This window comes from Drosophila serrata, unplaced genomic scaffold, assembly GCF_035046125.1.
Source record: "Drosophila serrata isolate PLE 108 unplaced genomic scaffold, ASM3504612v1 contig_184, whole genome shotgun sequence".
NCBI classification, from domain to species: Eukaryota; Metazoa; Arthropoda; class Insecta; order Diptera; family Drosophilidae; genus Drosophila; species Drosophila serrata.
Genome location: NW_028257082.1, coordinates 9,303,060 through 9,322,324, shown reverse-complemented (window position 1 = coordinate 9,322,324; position 19,265 = coordinate 9,303,060). Strand labels below are relative to the sequence as shown.

General features: G+C 43.4%; 3 protein-coding genes across 3 annotated transcripts; 1 reads left to right on the top strand and 2 right to left on the bottom strand.

The window, feature by feature from the left end:
* Positions 1-213: 213 nt before the first annotated feature.
* Positions 214-9,873, bottom strand: stl (ADAMTS metallopeptidase stall). The gene is made up of 10 exons (XM_086829030.1): positions 8,337-9,873; positions 4,426-4,504; positions 3,823-3,969; positions 3,448-3,659; positions 2,525-3,381; positions 2,341-2,469; positions 2,038-2,287; positions 1,210-1,981; positions 474-1,148; positions 214-411 (listed from the first exon to the last, which is right to left on the bottom strand). Exons 1-10 carry the CDS (start codon positions 8,514-8,516, stop codon positions 335-337), a joined length of 3,378 nt encoding a protein of 1,125 aa, XP_086685156.1. The 5' UTR covers positions 8,517-9,873; the 3' UTR covers positions 214-334.
* Positions 9,874-10,767: 894 nt separating this feature from the next.
* On the top strand, positions 10,768-13,973 carry CycB (Cyclin B). The gene is made up of 5 exons (XM_020944000.2): positions 10,768-11,021; positions 11,495-11,619; positions 11,682-11,860; positions 11,941-12,818; positions 12,886-13,973. Exons 1-5 carry the CDS (start codon positions 10,986-10,988, stop codon positions 13,180-13,182), a joined length of 1,515 nt encoding a protein of 504 aa, XP_020799659.2. The 5' UTR covers positions 10,768-10,985; the 3' UTR covers positions 13,183-13,973.
* Positions 13,974-15,564: 1,591 nt separating this feature from the next.
* On the bottom strand, positions 15,565-18,637 carry blw (ATP synthase subunit alpha blw, mitochondrial). Its single transcript, XM_020943579.2, has 4 exons — positions 18,490-18,637; positions 17,270-17,850; positions 16,389-17,190; positions 15,565-16,264 (listed from the first exon to the last, which is right to left on the bottom strand). Exons 1-4 carry the CDS (start codon positions 18,553-18,555, stop codon positions 16,055-16,057), a joined length of 1,659 nt encoding a protein of 552 aa, XP_020799238.1. The 5' UTR covers positions 18,556-18,637; the 3' UTR covers positions 15,565-16,054.
* Between the last annotated feature and the right edge of the window lie 628 nt (positions 18,638-19,265).

Here is a 19,265-nt window from a genome sequence, read left to right as displayed (position 1 = left end):
TTAACTGTCAGTCGGTTTTTGCAACTAATTTAATTGGCAATTTTCTCAAGAAACGGCCAAAGAAATTGACTAACTAATAAGAGTTATGGATATTCGTGGGGGTTTAATGATTCCTCCCAAAAAAGATGATTTAATTAAGACCCAGAAATTTATATAAATATCTAATATATCCGGAAAATAATATATAAAAATACTGTCTCGAAATTATATCCATTAAGATTGTATCGTTTATGTATATTTCTCAGGCAGTTTTTCTTTTTCGGGGCAGCCTTGAACTTAATCTAGAACTTAGAACTTAATCGACTAAGGGAATTGTGGCCAGGAAGCTAATGGGCTATTGGCTGTTGCTACTCAGTTCGTCTGCGGAGACGTGTATGGGTTGGGTTAATTCGTTGTTTACATCAGAGATATCTAAGGAGTACACAGAATTAATAAAAGTGTATATAATACTGCAATATATTCAAGAAACTCACCTAAATGTGTTTCTTCAAGGTTTTGCGTTATGTTTACTAATTCATTAAAGGCCATGCTCCGTCTCCTTCGTGACCTTAAGCGACCCAAGCTAATGTGGGTCTTCTCCAAGGGCAGATCATCATCACCAAACTCCAGACACCTGCCGTATACGCAATATCGCTTGCCCACCTGCGAACAGCGCGTGCCCAGCGGAAACTGTCCATTCCGGCCATTCACCAGGTAGTAACGATACTTAATATACTCATCCTGACAACCCACCCGGCAGCTACGATCCGGCTCATCGATGCTGGGCCAGATCTGCGCTCCGCGTCCTGATAAGCCACGCACCTTGGATCGGTACCGAGCGCAGGTCTGCTCAGCGAACTCTGTCGCCGTCTGGAGGCGTTCGCAGGGCTGGACCCGGTATGAGCATAGCCGGATGCTCTCCACACCCGTCAGCCGGGATGTGACTCCCTGGACGCCCTTCGAGTCGGTCATACAGTTGGAGTGGCAACCCGGATGCACCACCCACTCGGACTCGGGGGAAGAACTCCGATCGATGGCGATCAGCGAGGCGGAGGCAGGCGGCGGCGGTCGGGAGATTTCTGGAGGATAGGGTTTCGGGTAGGGCCTCCGTTTGTAGGGCGCAGGTGGAGCACTGATGTGGTTGCCGCGGGGAATGCCCTTTGCCACCTCTGTGGGATTAGGGGAAAGAGTTGTAACGCATATTCCGTACCTCCTTTAAAGCCTCCTTACCATTCTCATAAGGACTCCTTGGTGTGATACCCTGTTGCCGCTCTGCATATCGCTTGTTGGTGGTCTCCTGCCGGCTCTCCTGATCCGAGGAATCCCTTACCGGACGCCCAGACTTTCTTTCGCAGAAATCATTGTCCATCTTGAAGAAATTCGTGGTGGAATTGTCACAGGAGAAGCGCTCACAACGTCCGGCAATGCAATAGGTAATATCCTCAGGTTTATGTTGCTTCGATCGGCAGGAAGTGCCATCGGGAAAGATCCACCTGCGCGACTTGGTGCCATTGCTCCTAGTGCGGCAGAAGATCTTGCACGACTCCTCCAGCGTGGTGCTCAGCTGCTGACCCTCGCCGGTGAGCTCCGGATCAGATTTCCTAGCCTGCAGACACACCTTGGTGGCAAAGTCACCGATCGTCTGGAGTGGCACCTTGTGGCACTGGGCCGAGGGACAGGTCACAAATCGCAGATCACGTCCCATGCAGCGAGCCGGGTAATTCAAGCAACTGCGGTTAAAGGTCCTCAAGCCAGTGCTACCCTCCAGGAGGCGATGCGACTGGCCGTACAAGCAGCCCGACTCACAGGCACTCGGCTCGCTCCATTCGCCCCAGTTCGACGGTGATCCTGGCAGCTCATTACCCATTGGATTGTATTCATGCAGCAGGGATGGTATCCTGTTGGAATCATGCCGGATGATCTTCTCATGCGTGGGCTCAGCCACGTTCTCGTGTGTCCAGGATTTGCGTGAACGAGCTTCGCAGGTACCACCGCGACACCACTAAAGAAGAGAAGCTAAGTATAATATCTTACAACTTGGAAACAACCATGACCTACCATATTATCGCCACACTCAGTGCCCTCCAGCGCTGGATGCGAGGTCCAGGGTAATCCATCCTGCCGGCAGTGCAGATCCCGACAAATCTCCATCTTGTTTTGGCTGCTGGCCTGCTTAAAGTCCTTGCCAAAACGTAGCATGCATTGCTGATTAGCATTGAAGCGTTCTCCCGGCAGTATCCCACCGGCAGAGTGATCCAAATTGGCCACAAACTGGCCACGATCGAAGAGGCACTCCGCCTGAGGGTCCCTGTAAAAAGTTTAATACTTATATTAGCCTAATATTTCCTTCATAATACTTACAGTAGAAAATCCTCCAGATAAGTCCTTGAGCACTTGGACCAAGTGACCTTGCCACTGCCCAGTTTGGGGGACATGATGTGCATGGTGGGATCACAGCTAATCTCCTTGGCATCGTGCCTCATTCCCAAGCTGAAAATGATGCAATTGTTAATATGAACTTCTTCCGAAATCATCCATTCCTTACTTGTGTCCAATTTCGTGGGCCACCACAAAGACGCTCTCAAAGTGCTTGGCCTCGTTGATCGTGCAGGAGTATATCGAGGTGCACATGCCATTCACTGTGGCCATGCCCACCACTTGGCTATTGGCCTTGCCATTTTCGAAGGTCACCAGATCCATGCCGGTGAGGACCAGGGCATGATCGTAATGCAAGGGATCGGCATCGGAGTAGGGATTCATTTTCTCCTGCCACTTGCAGAAGGTGTTCAGGTATTTGTCCACGTCCCTCGAGCGAGACAGTCCCTGTGGTTCCCTCGGTTTCCAAATTTCCAGGCGTTTTAGGACAAAATTGATGCGACGACCCAGCGTGGGATGGTGATAGAGAAGCTGCACTCCATTGATCATGGCCATGACAAAGCTGATCACCTTGCCGTCCGTATCGGTGGGAAAATTGCGTTGCATATGCTCATAGAGATCGCTGTCCACGAAGATGGCCGTTTCAATGAAGAGCTCATCCGGAATATCTGACCAACGGGAGCGCGGTGGATTCCCTATGTAGCGTCTCGTCCTCCTCCGATGCCTAGGCTGCGAGTGGTGATGATTATGATGCGTATGATGATGTCGTGGCTGAAAGCGCAATCTCAGCGGCGACTGGGCCCGCAGACGCCTCCTCGGTTCGTTGAACTCCTCCGCATCGGGCTCGAACTGCAACTGGCTGTCTAACGGTGGCGGTGTCCCGTCATTAATCCGCCTTGACGACACCCCACCACCAGAGCCGCCCCTGTCCACCCGCGCCTCATAGAGCACATGGGTCCCGGTGCCGAAGCGCGAGGGAAGCGGTTGGATCACAAAGTCGCTGGCATTCTGCTGGAACACGCCACGCTATGAGGAGTCAAGGCGTGAACAATGTCATTAATCGTTGGGGATAAGGGAAAAACCAGCACTCACCACACTGCCCGGCTCGCAGAGATCAAGAGCAGCCGCTGGACTCCGGTAGAAACATTGCTCCAGGCGCTTCAGCAGCTGCGGCGAATGATCCACAAACTGTGTCCCATTTTCGGTGCGCCGGATGAAGATGAAGGCGTCGTCGATCAGCTGGGGAGACTGATGCAGCTGCAACCTGGCCTCCACTGCCTTGGAGTCATCATCATCATCATCATCTGTCGAATGCATTTGAATTAATTAAACATTTGCGCATAATAATGACCGCAACTGGAGCAGCACGAACTGCTGCTGGCAGATGTGGATTTCGCGCTCTCTGGATTTCGATTTAAATTCGAATACGTGGATTCGGTATTGGCACTTGAGCTATTTTTCATTTACCTTGTTGTTCTGCTGGCAGGCTGCGGCGCTGACGTCGTCTTGGGGGGTTCCCCTCCTTTAGATCCTCTATTGGATTCTCCTCCTGTGGATTCTCCTCCTGTGGATTCTCCTCCTGCTGCGCCAAATGCACGAGCTTAAAATTGAGTGCTGCCAGGTAAACAAACAACATAAATGCCTGCCATGAATCAATGCGAACAACTGCACAGATTTCCACGCCCCTTCGCTACCTGGAAAACTCGACACCCTCTCTGCCTCCCCCCCAAAACACCTTCAAGTTAACAGTTCAAGTTTAACATTCATTGATTGCAGTTTTGATGTTTTTTTGGGGGGACTGCCAGCCTAATGACACGTTGCATTTCTGATTATGGGTCATGGCTAAAAGACTTTAACCTGCACAGGGAGAAAATGTGCCAGCTAGGTTACATTGATAGTATCTATTGGATACTTGGTAAAGAAAATATATAATATTCAAAGACTACAACTCAACTCTTCTTAAATTAAAAAATTAACTTGACTTTTTCCCTGTGCAGTACCTCTATATCTAGTTTTATGGGTCAAAGTTAAGAATCTTTACAAGCCAGTGCCCGGCGGGCCAACACTTACCCTCTTCCCCAGATCGTGAGCCAAAGATCAGGGCCCTCTCGTGTTCCCTCAGCTCGCCCAGTAGAGCATTCTCGTCCAGCTGCAGCGGGGATAATGGGTGATATATATGAAAAGAGAAAGACCAGAGATAGATAGATGCTTAATATGCAAAGCGGAAAGTGTAACATGGCCAGCAAAGCGTTAAACAGACCAAAACAGATGCGAGCACCCACGGAGAAGGGTTTTTTTTAATGTTATTTTCCTCAAAAGTAAGAAAAAAATATAAAATACTTTCACTCAAACACAATGGAAAATTTGTACCTCGAAAGAAAACCCCAATTAGACAACAGCTGCTACGGTGCCGGGGTCAACAGTGGTAAGGTTGATGCAACATCACAATTTGAACTATATAGTATGTATATTCCAGACTGAACCATATATCTCTGGTGCGTGTGCGCCTATTTGCGCGATTATTTAATTTAATTTGTTGTAACAGTTTTCATTTGGTTTTATTTTGGCTTGCTTTTATTTGGTGGAAAAGCGCGTTTGCAGCCGGCGAAGCGTGAAGAGCGTTTCGGTTTTTCGGATTGAAACTCCGCCTCTCGCGAGGAGAAGGTGTTACAAATTGCCGTTGTGGCTGATGTTTATTACCAACATTGTAAGTTTTTTGTGTAAAAAAGGGGCGTGCCTGGTCGTTTAGCTCTTTGGAATGTTTAAATTAAAATTCTAAAGATTGTTTTGGGCTTAATTTGACTTTAGTTCTGGAGTGTAAATGGATTCATAGGTGGTATATGTGGCTAAGACTTTAAATAATTTTAAGAGATGTGAATAAGTGACCTTAGCCAAGAAAATAAACTCAAAATAAACCTTATTACTTGAAGCTTTAAATGATGAACTTGAATTAACGATTCAAGTGCCATTTAGCGATATAAAACATATACTTAAAAAATACATATATTTTCCTAAAGCTTTAGTTGTTAAATATTGTTTTAAATATTCAAACCTATCCAGTGTAGTTTTATAATTCCTGTATTATTGACTCAACTAAAGTGCTTCAAAAACAAAACAAATATGTTTTCCCAAGTACAAATATATAGCTCTTTGTAGCCCTTTGCAAAAGCTATAGCATTTCCCGATCTCCGGTCTTACAAAACTTTGTAGCTGAACTTTATCGAATGGCAAACAATGCTCAATGAAATGGACACTAATTGGCTGCAAGGGCAACAGCATAATAGGACCAAATCAACATGAAATGCCCCGGAAAAGCACGGAAAACAGCACGAGCAAACAGCAACAATAACCTGTGACAAAAACCCAGGCTGGAAAAAGGGGGGAGAAAAGCAGAGTGGAAAATGCAAGCATATATAGAGATATACTCACTCTAATCGCCGCCGCCGAGCGGCGCTGATTATGTGATGAAATTTTGCGTGACCCGTGGGCACAATGAGCGCAAAAAATCAAAAAATAAATAAAAGAAGAGCCAGAAAGAAAAATAAAAGGGGGGAAAATAGCGAAAACTAGAAACAAACACGTGGAAATTATATCACAGAAAATTGTCTTCGGGCCAATTTAAAAGGAGCACCCATAAGTGAGGGGGTGGGTTGGAAATCACATAATCAACAGCGTAACCGAGCCAACGATTCTAAAGGGTCAATAACTTGGCCAACAAAAAGCACTAAACTGGACTCCAGTCTGTTCTTCCCCAGCTGAAAATCCGATAGAATTCTAAGACAGCTGCAGTCGCCAGCTGGTCTACAGATTCTTTTCCAATTCCACGTAATCATGAGATGCATTCCTTATAGAGACGCTGCGACGCCAGCCAAGGCTCAAATTTAAATTATAACAAGAAAGTCACCTAACTTCGGCACGCCGAACTTTATATACCCCTGCGCTAGGAATTAATACAATTTAAATTATATATATTTATGTTAAAAAAATAAAGTAATACCTGCTTACATTTCATTCACCTATACATATTATATTTACAGCTTTACAATTTTCTTAATTTGATTCAAAGCCATATTTTATTAAGAATTTCGTATTAAGTTACAGAAACGGTTGTTAAATGTAGAGGATCAGTAAGGAAGTTACTGTGAACAGTAAGTAACTATGATAAGTATAACGAACATTAAGTAACTATGATCAGTAGATAACTATGAACAGTAAGTATCTATGATCACTAAGTATCTATGACCAGCAAGTATCTAAGACCAGTAAGTATGTATGATCAGTTACTAAATTTGAACACTGGTAAACAATGACTTGCAACTTTTGTAACACAACACATTTCTGAGACAAGGCCGGCAGAACTCACTTCGTTCCGGGGATGTTAGAACCAGTTGAGAATCATATGCACAGATGTGCGAGATTTGATTTGGAACAAGGAGCAAGCTATTTGAATGAAACTATGTAGTTATTCGTTTATATAATTTTACTAGTATATAAGTCGGAGCATGGCGAATCGGTGGACTATATATATAAAAAAAAAAAAAAAAAAATGCTGCCATAGGAACAATCGGAAAATTGTAAGAAAAAAGTTATAAATAAAGAAGGACATGGCTAGATCGACTTGGCTGTTGATGCCGATCAAGAATATTTATATTTTATATGGTCGGAGGTGCCTCCTCCACCGCATTGCAAACTTCTGACTGAAATTAAAATACCCTGCAAGGGAATAAAAATATATAAACATACATATAAGGGGTACAACGGGAAGGGTAATTTTAAGGGAAAGACATGTGTAATTCGACTTGTAGTCGACTGGCTTATGTTTATTAGGTTGCCGGTCTCAAATTACGAAAAACGTTTTTCATGCCGCCCAATTCTACAGAGGTCATTCAACGCCTCTCGGTTCTACACATAACCCCCGATTTTGCCCCGGAACTTCAACTACATATATTTTTTTGCATAGCTCGGCAAAACTCAAGTTGAGTCAGAGACAATGTATTTTGTTTTTCTTTTTTTTCGTGTCCATGTTCTGTCTACAGGGCGATTTTTTAGCTTCTTTATTGTCACCTGAAGCATGATGTGTGGCTGGACGATGATCACCTGTTTTCGCTATATGGGTTAAGCGTATGACTTTCAAGAACGTCTACACTCGGACAATGTTGTTTATTGGTTTTGTTAGGTGATTTTTATATATACAATCATTTTCCTGGGAGAATAAATGGGGAAATATAAATATCTACATTATATAGATTTATTTTATTAGATTTTCAATCGTGTGTTTGAGTGTAAGCTCACAAAGATACATATATCACATATCGCGCGACAATGAGGCCAAGAACAACTATTGATTGATAATGGCAGTCACCTCCATGACATGAAGTGCACAAGTAAAATATATCCTATGATCCTATTTAAAAAGAATTAAATAAGAATATTTGTAAGTTAAATAGTTAATTGAGAGTGATTTATGTTTCCCCTAAAAAACACTAATACGTAGATGATAAAGAAATAAATATAAGACAATTTTTTCTTTAAAATCCAAATTTAAAATATGCATAACTAAGCCAAAAAAGCTTTAATTTTAATCCGGAAAGCTTTTCTTTGTTAGTTTTTATTATGTTAATAAATCACATTTTTATAAAATTTTCACATTTTTATAACATTTTGAGAATTATAACGATGTAACCTCTTACCATTACCAACATTTTTTTTTCTCCTACATACCCAGAAAGATCCTGATCAAGAATATATATGGTTTATAGGGTCGGAAATGACGATTTTAAAGCTTCTAACTAAAACTATAATATCCACCAAGGGTAGAAACATAAAATGTCCACTTCTTAATAAGTACATTTTGTTAGTCATAAATATTTAACATAATGTACTTCTCATTTCGCTCAACATCAAAATCCCAGCTGGAATTGACAATTAAAATTACAAAGCCATATGGCCATGTTCAAGTTTTGATTGATATCGGGACTCACCTCAATGCCATTGTAATGTAAGCTCCTCTTGCGTCGTAGCTCGATGTTGACGGATTTTGGCCGAGTGGCAGAAGCGGAGGCGGTGGCATCTACATCGATTAGTAGCCACAAGGTGGTCAAAACAATTAAAGCCAAACGACAATGCCGATTAGACCCAATTGCTGAGGCGGCGGCACTCATAACGATGCGTTGACGGTGACAACAGAAGTGCCCCTTGATTTTGTGTGATTTTTTTCTTGCTGTCTGACTGTATTGTTGTAATACTCAAAGCTAATCGCTCTTTTTGTTGCTGCAACAGCCAGGCGATGCGACGAATGTTGCATAAATTGCAAATATTTTTATTCCTCGGGGTTCGCTATATACCGAATTCGGTAATTTGCGTCATAATTTGTGGCTTCTTGTGTGTGTGCAGTTACATTTTGCGAGCGATGGACGACTCCCCCAGCCCGATTTCTCGAGATATGTAGTATATATAGTAGTAAGTATATATAGAGAGTGAGAAAAGTGAATGCGCGTGTTGCACCGGCAGTTAATTTAACTGTTTATGCACTAATTAATTGCTTGGGCATTGCATTACGAGTCATTTGTTGTTTGGGCCACTTTGGCTCTCAGTTACTATTTCTCCCTCTATCTCGGCCACAGTTTGTTGCCTAAGTTCTTCCTTATTGATACAAAGCACTCGAGATAGGCCTGAAATGGTGCTTGAAATGTCACTTTATTAGCAGCGCCGCGCTCACTGATCGCCAATATATATAGTATAATAATGCCAGTCCTTTGTTTTGCACATTTAAACGCACTTATTTTTATTTAAACGCCAGCGAACAATTAAGCAGCATACAACACACAGACATTTACACACGGCCCCGGCTTCCATATAGATCATCGGCTTTGGAGCATAACGCTCTTCTGGTTCATATCCGAAATAAATGTTATATATATTTAACTACGCCATTCAAATCCATAAATCAAGTCGGAAATAAGCGAGCGTTTTGAACTGTTTAAAGCACTAAATTTTGGCCGGAGGTCAATGCGATCGATGGCTTTCCGAAGGATTAACCATAACGAAGGAGAGCGTGACGCCAAAAGGGGGGAGCGACACAACCACTCGCGACGGCCGCGCTTTTACGAATGAAATGTGAAAATCATGGAAAACTTGGAGCATGATACAATAACTTGGAGCACAGCGCTCACTCACACGACGATCGTAGGGAGGCGCTTCGTTCTCGCTCGGTTTGGCTTTTCGGCGGCTGGGAGTTGTTGTTCGCCAGGCAAAAACAAACTCATAAATATATGCTAATGAGCCAGAGCGCCGGAAGAAGAGAAGAAGAATGCCTCAAACGTTAAGACGTGGCAAAGGGCCAAAAAAGAAAAAGAATTAAAGATCTTACAGAAGGAAAAACACAACAACATTGGCAAAAAGCTAAGGCGATAAAGTGGAAAGAGGCAGACACTTGGTGATTGTTTTGTGGTCAAGTGCTTGAAAATGATGGAGCAGACGAAAACTTGACACTGATCATCTGCAACAAAAAAATAAAAACATGGAAGGCAGAGGAGTAGCAAGAATTATGCTGCATTTCCGCTACGAGTTTCGATGTTCTGCGGCCTGTGGCAGCAGGAAATCTTAAATCAGCGAATGCAAATCAGGGAGGCGCAAAAACAAACAAACCAAACGGACAGCCAATTGAAGTGATCAGTTTTTAATTGAGGCAATCAATGCCTGATGCAACGCGATGCGATGTCTTTATTAAAAAGAAGAGTCTTTAGAATCTGAGAATCTGCCTTAGGCAGAGTTTTAGATACTTAAAAAGTCGTAGAATTAAATATGAGACGCAGTCCTTAAGTAATAAGATAATTATCTATAGGATGTAATGTAATGTAAGATTTCTTAATTAAAGATTTTTAAAACATAGAATTTTCAACAGCTGATAACATTTTAAATTTAAATTCAAATTTTTTGGGCAGCACTGTTTTGGTCTAAACATATCGATAAATTATGAAATTGGTTGAAACTGTTTATACCAAATATATTTTGATTATAACAGTTTTAATTTAAAGTAATCGAATTCTTCAACCTTTCAATTATATTGCTATCGATATTGATATAATATAATGTTTGTATTAAAATTGTTCCAAAAACATGAATGCTTTATTTATTTTAACAACGAGTTCAATATTCTTTTTTATTTTAAGCTGTTTTTGTGTATATTAGTCCTATTTATAACAGCAAATCATTCTTCCTGTTGAACCTTTTCCCATTTTACAACCCAATTTATAATAGTTTGTTTAAGAGCATGATGAGGCCCAGGGTCACACTGTCAAAACATCGAGTTATCGATAAAGTAATCAATCTGGGCACTTCTAGCTCGCATCAAATCATCAAGTTTCAAATTCAACTGCAGCTTGGCTTCGTTTCGCTCCGCTTCGTGCGATCAGTTTTCGTCGAAGTTGTACCCAATCCCAGCAACATTTGATTTTAAAATTGTGTATTAACTAAACAGCTTCAGTTCACAAGCTAATCCATTTCGAAACAAGAAACACGCGCTTGCAATATAATAAAAACGCGCTCCAAAGAACAAGTGAAAAAAGCGATCAAGCGTCTGCTCCTTTGTGTTACTAGTGTTTCTATAGTTAAAAAACATACCTTTCAAGATGGTGGGCACAACTCTGAAAATGCGAGGCGATGAGGTAAGTTTATACCTTAAGATTATCTTAAGTTAGAATCGGGATAGAGATCATAGAAGAGTTAGAAAAAATAGCGGATTCAACGACGCCATTGCAGCGTGGCTAGGGTCATTAAAAGAGAGGACGAAACAGGCGGTGAGAGAGTGAGCGAGGAGAGCGCGTGTGAAGAGGGGGGGTGAAAAAAGTGCCGTTTATCATGAACCCATGTGTTGTTGTTATTGCTGATGTCTCAATTTGGCGCAATTTCTATTTGCGGTACTTGCACCGCTAATTATTGTCCTCTACTTTCTTCCTGGTAAATCTATGAAGAGATGAAACAACGATTAGCGTCTTGCGGTTCTTTCCTTAAAATGGCGGGTGCGTGGGTGATATGTACACGGTCTTACAATACATATATTCATATTTTACCAAAGAAATAGGTTAAAATATTTGTTTGAATTGTAGAGATTATTGTAAATTTCCTCATTTTTCCCCAGAACGCCTCGGAGAATTTAAACCAAGTGCAACTTAAGAAATTGACAGCACCTTCGCAGGAGGTGAATACAAAACGCGCCGCTTTAGGCGACCTACAAAATCGTGGTTTAAACCGCGCCAATGGCGAGTAAGTTAACTTATAGCCATATCACCATATGGGTTTTATTACAACTATTTAAATTATATTAGAACTAAGGATCTTAAGTTGGCAAATGCCTTGCGGAATGCCAAGGCTCGCGTGGACACGCACTGGAAGAAGGAGCCACTCGGCACCACCACCAATGGAGCTTCAAAAGCCACTGCCGTTTTGCGTTCAAATTCGGTTCGCAACCCAATTGCGGTGAAAACTGCTGTCGAACCCGCCAAGGGTAAGTAATAGCTCCTAAGAATCTTGTGCTAGGATAAAATATAATATAATTAATCTATTTTTTGCAATTGAACCCCACAGTCAAGGCTAGCTCTAATGAAAACGTAAATGAGCCCACTTTAAAGCGCGAGGATAGCAATCTATCCAAGAAATCGCTGACCAAGTTACGTGCCGCCTTGGGCAAGCCAGTGATGGGTGTTTCTGGAATTCGTCGGGAGCCTGTGGCAGCTGCTGCTGTTAAGAAGGAACCTGAAGCCAAGAAGGAATCCGGTGTGTTGGCCTTCCTCAAGGGTCCGGCTATCACAAGCTCAGCCAAAGCTCCTACTGCTACCACAATTCCCACCGCCACTATGTCGCTATCGACCAAGAGATTGGAAGGCGTAGAGGATATCGACGCGAATGACAAAGAGAACTTGGTTCTGGTCTCTGAATATGTAAACGATATCTATGACTATTTGTACCAGGTGGAAAAGGAGCAGCCCATCTTCAAGGATCACTTGGCCGGCCAGAAGGAGGTGTCTCACAAAATGCGAGCTGTGTTGATTGACTGGATCAACGAGGTTCACCTTCAGTTCCATCTGGCCGCAGAGACCTTCCAGCTGGCTGTGGCCATCATCGATCGTTACCTGCAGGTGGTCAAGGATACAAAACGCACCTATTTGCAGTTAGTGGGCGTCACAGCCCTCTTTATAGCCACCAAGTACGAGGAGCTGTTCCCACCGGCAATCGGAGATTTTGTCTTCATCACCGATGACACCTACACGGGCCGCCAGATCCGTCAGATGGAGCTGCAGATCTTCAAGGCCATCGACTGCAACTTGTCGCGACCGCTGCCAATCCACTTCCTGCGTCGCTACTCGAAAGCCGCCGCCGCAGAAGATGAGCACCATGCCATGGCCAAGTACTTTATCGAGTTGGCTGCCGTGGACTATGATCTTGCTAGCTACAGGCCCTCGGAGGTGGGTTGCGATAAATACACATTTCAACTTCTTTCTAAATCTAACAACACAACTTTTGCCTTGATAGATTGCCGCCGCCTCTCTGTTTTTGTCGCTGCACTTGCTGAATGGAAACTACCGGGCTGCAACAGGATTTAACGACCGTCATTGGACGGCCACTCTGGCCTTCTACTCGCGGTACTCTGCCGCCCATTTGCGACCCATCACCAGGCAAATTGCGAAGCTGGCCCGGGACGCACCACAGGCCAAGCTGAAGGCCATTTACAACAAATACCAGGGTAGCAAATTCCAGAAGATTGCGTTGCGACCAGAGTTGAGCGGCCCGCTGCTAGACTCCATCATAGGCCAGAGCCTGCGGAAGTAGTCTGGCAACAACCAGACTGCCACTACACACCAGACCACGTAGTTTAGTTTAATTTGTTTTCATTTTTAAATTTGTAGCGTATTCCGTATTCTGTTCGTTTCGTGTTCGTTACAATTGTGAAATACCCGTAGTCGTAATCATCATCACCTACAACATCTCGTAAATAATCATCGCAATCTGCTGGAGTCCCTCGAATGCAGTATTCCCTCCGCTGCCAGGGGCTAGCTCCAGCCCCTTGGTCCCAGTGCATAAGTGGCTCGTGAACTGGCCATTGGTAGCGAGTCTTTCCATCCGGAAAGATTGACTGGAAGCAGGAGACTGAATGCCCGCCTGTTCCTCCCGCTGGGGCAATTTCTCAGTGAGGAGTGAGTGGCGGAGCTGTGGACACCGAGAGAGAGTGGGCAACGAGTTCATTTGCTGGCCGAACATATCGGCGTTGTCTCTCCAAGCACTATATTTTATATATTCCAAACAACTACACGTATTTGTATTTTTAGTTATTAATTTCAATGGGAAATTGTTCGTTCTACGTTCTAAGAATAAATCCAAAACTTGTGCAAAATAATATTCACATAACTCCCAAAAATAACGATGAGACTAGATTATTTGTAATTTATATATATATATATGTATTCCGCACATTTTATACAAAAATGAATTATAATTTAGGTTTATTGTTTACCTAGAAATAAGCAATATTTCGAAGCGGTTTTTTAACAAACTCATGTTTTCGAAACTGTCTCTGATCCCATACATATAGCAAATAAAGTTTTGTGAATTTTATATGGAAACATGGGGATTTTTTAATTATTTCTTTCGTATGAACACATGGTTTGTATAGGAACATTTAGACCTGTGTTCCTTTGACAGCTGATGAGTGTGAGAAACTTACCACACCCCGTATTGAAAAATCAGGACCAGACGGAGACCTCTTGCCAAGGACAGAGTTCCCTGTTTCCTTTTGTCCTTTTGCCTTTCAAATCCTGAACACACAAAGCACACATTCGGCTATACCTAAATATAATATAGACACCCTACAGGGTCATCTTTGCGATCGCAGGTCAGTTATGTACTCTTCAGTCGTTCTTTTCGCTTAGTTCTTTGCCTCTCTTTTTTGTCTGCCCTGTTCCATGGACAACGGTAATTGCCCAACCACGTGGCTGTGTGTGTGCTACTGTCGCTGGCTGACTTTCTTGTGTATGTGTGTGGGTGTCTCTTTCTCTCTTTTTGATACCCATTGAAAGAAGAATTAAATCATATCGACTTACAATAATACATGTTTCTATCCTATTAATAATAGGTTCATATTAACAATATCTTTTTGCATTACATTAAGCAATTCTATCTTACTTATATACCATTTAAAATCTAAAAATTAAAAATAAAAGCTCTTATTATATGAGCATTTTATCACCTAAAGGTCATCAAGCCGTCGAGACGTGCTTTATGCTTTTGCTTGTGTTTCGCTTGTTCTCATTGCTGAGCTCCTGTTCGAAATTTAAGTTTGACGGTTTTATGACTCTCATTAATTTCTGTTTTTGTACATCTCAAATAATTTCGACACTTTTACGGTCAAACAAATGTAATAAAAAGGAAAGTAATTTTTCTTTGCGCCCCCCTTAGAGCTCCTCCCTTTTGGCACATTTTATGCTGACTGCCAGCGGCAATGGGCGTCATAAAAACTTCAGGCCGTATAATTTGGGTTTACTGTTTTTTTTTTTGGTCTTGGCTGTTGGGCCGCCGCCGATGCCGGTTTTTGTGTTTTTGGGGTTTCTTGTTCTCGTTTCTGGCTTGCTGTTAACGAAATATGCACAACACATTGAAACCTCTGGGCCCTTTATCCTGTTTCTACTCCTTGCTCCTTGGACTACAGCCAATCGCTCAGGTAGCTCAGAGAGGGGTGGCTAATTTGCAAAGGGGTCAGGGGGTTAAGCAAAGGGACGAGAATTGCAAACATCTGCTCTCCGGCTGGCGGATCAGCTGAGTTTCAGGACCAAGATTAGTTCAGGAAACTCCTGTCGGCAATTGGTTCTTAGTTAGGAGTAAGTACCCGATTCCTGGATTTATTTGTGGAAGGAATAGAAGAAAATTTATTTAACTAGATCCTTAAAAAGGGATGAGCATTTATGAATTTATGTACATATGTAAATTAACAAAAGTGAAGGAAGCAAATTTACAGAACCCCCAAAAATAGAAAAAAAGAAATTTGTGCCCCAAAATATTAAAAGGCTTAATCCCGACCCTCCTGTCCAACTTTTAGCAAAAGCTTCCATATAAACTACACTTTGGATGTATATTAGATTAACGTTTTAATTTTAAGTGGATATCATCATAAACATTTAAAATAGCAACTTCCCAGCAAAGAAGAAACATCTTAATCCGTTTAGAGTATAATTTAGTATCGTTTTTAATTCATCATCGTTTCACAATCATCCACAGACAGTATTTCGACTATTCTCGATTACAATATTTCAAATATTGATTACAATGTAAGTGTAGAAGAACAACGGGGGGATTATCTATCGTTTGAGGAGGAACCACACGGATATTTCGCTGAAATTCGAAACTGGATCCGACTAGGATTCGCCATCCAATCCGAAGCCTACGTCTGCTCTCTCTCTCCCAAGATTTAGCGGCATAATGGCGAAGGACAACGGATCAGATGGGTTTCCCAGGAGGAGACGCAGGAAAACATGAATGTGCAAAGGAGTTTTCTCTTGTTTTTGTTGTATAATTTCTGTTTTATCTTAAGCTTTAAGTTGTTTAATTTTTCTTGTTGATGACGGACGCAGGGATGGCGGCGTTATTCATGCCACCTCAGAGATGTTAACTGCGCACGCGACTTTCTAATTTTTCTTCATGTAATTGCTGCTTAACCCTGGAAGGTAGACAAGAATTTAGAGACGATGTCCTTCAGCTTGGCATCGGACGCCTCGGAGATCTGGCCGTCCTTGGCAATGGTGTCGAGCAGAGCCTGCTCGGAGGTCTTGATGTGCTGCAAGAACTCCTTCTCGAACTTGGTGATCTTGGCGGGATCCATCTTGTCCAGATGACCGCGCACACCGCAGTAGATGACAGCAACCTGGGAGTAAACGTTACAAGGGCATTATAAGTGTTTTGGCAAAAGGTTCTAAACTTCTATCTTTTCTTTTCAAATTAAAACCAGTGATTAATCCTACGTTCGGCTTATTCTATTGAATACGCACCTGATCCTCAATGGACATGGGCACGTACTGTCCCTGCTTGAGCAGCTCAGTAAGGCGCACACCGCGGTTCAGCAGCTGCTGGGTGGCGGCATCCAGATCGGAACCAAACTGGGCGAAGGCAGCGACCTCACGGTACTGGGCCAACTCCAGCTTCATGGAACCGGCAACCTGCTTCATGGCCTTGGTCTGGGCAGCGGAGCCCACACGGGACACGGACAGACCGACGTTAATGGCAGGGCGGATACCCTTGTAGAACAGCTCAGTCTCCAAGAAGATCTGTCCATCGGTAATCGAGATGACGTTGGTTGGAATGTAGGCGGACACATCGCCAGCCTGGGTCTCGATCACGGGCAGAGCGGTCAGGGAGCCACCACCCATGGCGGGCGACATCTTGGCGGCACGCTCAAGCAGACGCGAATGCAGGTAGAACACATCACCGGGGTAGGCCTCACGTCCTGGGGGACGACGCAGCAGCAGGGACATCTGACGGTAGGCCACGGCCTGCTTGGACAAATCATCGTAGATGATCAGGGCGTGCTTGCCCTTGTCGCGGAAGTACTCGCCCATGGCGCAGCCAGAGTAGGGAGCCAAGTACTGCAGGGGAGCGGCATCGGAGGCAGTGGCAGACACAATCACGGAGTAACCCATGGCACCGGAGTCGGTCAGACGCTTCACAATCTGGGCGACGGTGGAACGCTTCTGGCCAATAGCGACGTAGATGCAGTACAGTTTCTTGGACTCATCCTGTGCCTCGTTGAAACGCTTCTGGTTGATGATGGTGTCGATGGCCAGAGCGGTCTTACTGCAGATTAAATAAATAATGGACGGTTAGTTGGAAGTCCTATCCTGGTCTAATCACCCAGCGTAAGCCTGCTTCTTACCCAGTCTGACGATCGCCAATGATCAGCTCACGCTGTCCACGGCCAATGGGCACCAGAGAGTCGACGGCTTTGATACCGGTCTGCATAGGCTCGCGCACAGACACACGGGGGATGATGCCGGGGGCCTTGATGCCGACACGGAAACGATCCTTGGTGTTGATGGCACCCTTGCCGTCAATGGCATTACCCAGGGCATCAACGACGCGACCCAGCAGCTCATCACCGACGGGGACATCCACAATGGCGCCGGTACGCTTGACGATATCACCCTGCTTGATGAGCTTATCGTTACCGAAGACCACCACACCGACGTTGTCGGGCTCCAAGTTAAGGGCCATGCCCTTCAGTCCAGAGGAGAATTCCACCATCTCATCGGCCTGGATGTTGTTCAGGCCATAGACGCGAGCGATACCATCACCGATGCTCAGCACACGGCCGGTTTCCTCCAGATCAGCCTTGGGGGCGACGCCCAGGATGCGCTCCTCCAGGATGTTGGAGATCTCGGCGCTGCGCTGCGAGCTGGCCACATGGAATTTGCGGGCAGCGAGGCTGGCGGCGGGATAAGCAGCCTTGCAGGCGGCCTGTAAAAAAAAGAGATGGAATAATAATATTAATAGATTATGTAAGGCACAACTTATTGGATAATCAAACTGTTGAATCTACCTGGATTCGCACCTGACCTCAGCATACTAATAAATAAATAAAACTTCTCTTCGGCAGGGTATCTGGCTGTCGGAAACACTCTACTTTTCACTCAATCCACCTTCACCACTTGCTTGGCCGCCGGACATAACCTCAAACTTGATCCCACGGGCCGCTCTGCCAAATTTATAATTATGTAATCTGACCACAATAACAAAGTTTAGGTAGCGCTTTTCAACCATTAGTGCTTACAATTTAACCAAAAACTGCACAATTCCTGGTAGAAAATTTCGGCCCTCACTGATTATGTAACCTGGCAACCTACCAATCTCGGGCGGCCGCTTTATAATTCGCCGCATTGCGTAACAAAGTTCTTGGCTAAATTACTGCAATAATCCGGTTCAACTTGTGGGCTGAACAAACTTAAGATGTTATCCATTTGTTTGTATAACTTTAAGAGCACGCTGCACAACTTTTTTCGCAAATACTTGCCACCCATCGATTCGGTTATGTATGACATCTTTTTTTTGCCCACTTTTTCGCTGCTATATTTTTTGAGTAAGTTCGCTGGGTAATACCTGAGTGGCAGCCTTGGGCAGGTTGCGGGCGACCGAGGACGCCAGGCGGGCAGAAATCATCGACATCTTAATTGGTTTTAACTTTTCGCCGCGGAAGTAATTGGACAATTCTCACCGACTTCCTTTTTTCACAAAGATGGTCGCAAGTGTGCCCGCACCAAATTCTAGCCGAAAAGGCCTAAAAAATACTTTAGAAAAGCCGAGATTATTTAGGTGATTTCCGACACGGGCGGCCGAATAATAAGGAACTTATATCTTAACGCTCTCACGAGAGCAGCTTTCTCAATTTACTTTAATAGCATTTTACATATCAATTGAGAATTTGAGACCATGTATGAGATTCGACCAAAGTTAAGAATTCGACCATCTGTAACTGTGTATTGTTCAGTACAGGTGTAAAATGTAAAATATAAAAGACAGTGACCAATGCGTTGGTCACACTTTGAACTATAACGTAACCAAACAACTTAAATTATAACAAACGTAATCTTTTGACTTCTTCGAAAAAAAAATACTGAATGTAACTTAAATACCGAATCCCCTACAAAGTTGGCGCCAACGAAAACCTATTTTCAAATGCAATAGTATTAAAAAAAAATAATTAACATGTGTTCTTCACGTTAACAAATATTTCAAAATGACAATAGTTTGTGTGTTTATGTTTTGGGAAATGTGGAATATGTAAGAAGTGTATTGCTGTAGCGTATATTTTCTGAGTGTTGTTTATTTGAATTAGTTTTGGTTCTCTTGCATATTTATTTGTAAATTTTCCTTCA

Coding starts and splice junctions, on each gene's coding strand:
- stl (XM_086829030.1), bottom strand. CDS start 8,516: ATGAGTGCCGCCGCCTCAGCAATTGGGTCTAATCGGCATTGTCGTTTG. Junction 4,505..8,336: donor TACATTACAATGGCATTGAG/GTGAGTCCCGAT, acceptor TCCCCGCTGCAG/CTGGACGAGAATGCTCTACT. Junction 2,288..2,340: donor TATCTGGAGGATTTTCTACT/GTAAGTATTATG, acceptor AACTTTTTACAG/GGACCCTCAGGCGGAGTGCC.
- blw (XM_020943579.2), bottom strand. CDS start 18,555: ATGTCGATGATTTCTGCCCGCCTGGCGTCCTCGGTCGCCCGCAACCTG. Junction 17,191..17,269: donor ATTGGCGATCGTCAGACTGG/GTAAGAAGCAGG, acceptor TTTAATCTGCAG/TAAGACCGCTCTGGCCATCG. Junction 16,265..16,388: donor CCATGTCCATTGAGGATCAG/GTGCGTATTCAA, acceptor GTTTACTCCCAG/GTTGCTGTCATCTACTGCGG.
- CycB (XM_020944000.2), top strand. CDS start 10,986: ATGGTGGGCACAACTCTGAAAATGCGAGGCGATGAG. Junction 11,022..11,494: donor TGAAAATGCGAGGCGATGAG/GTAAGTTTATAC, acceptor ATTTTTCCCCAG/AACGCCTCGGAGAATTTAAA. Junction 12,819..12,885: donor CTAGCTACAGGCCCTCGGAG/GTGGGTTGCGAT, acceptor TTGCCTTGATAG/ATTGCCGCCGCCTCTCTGTT.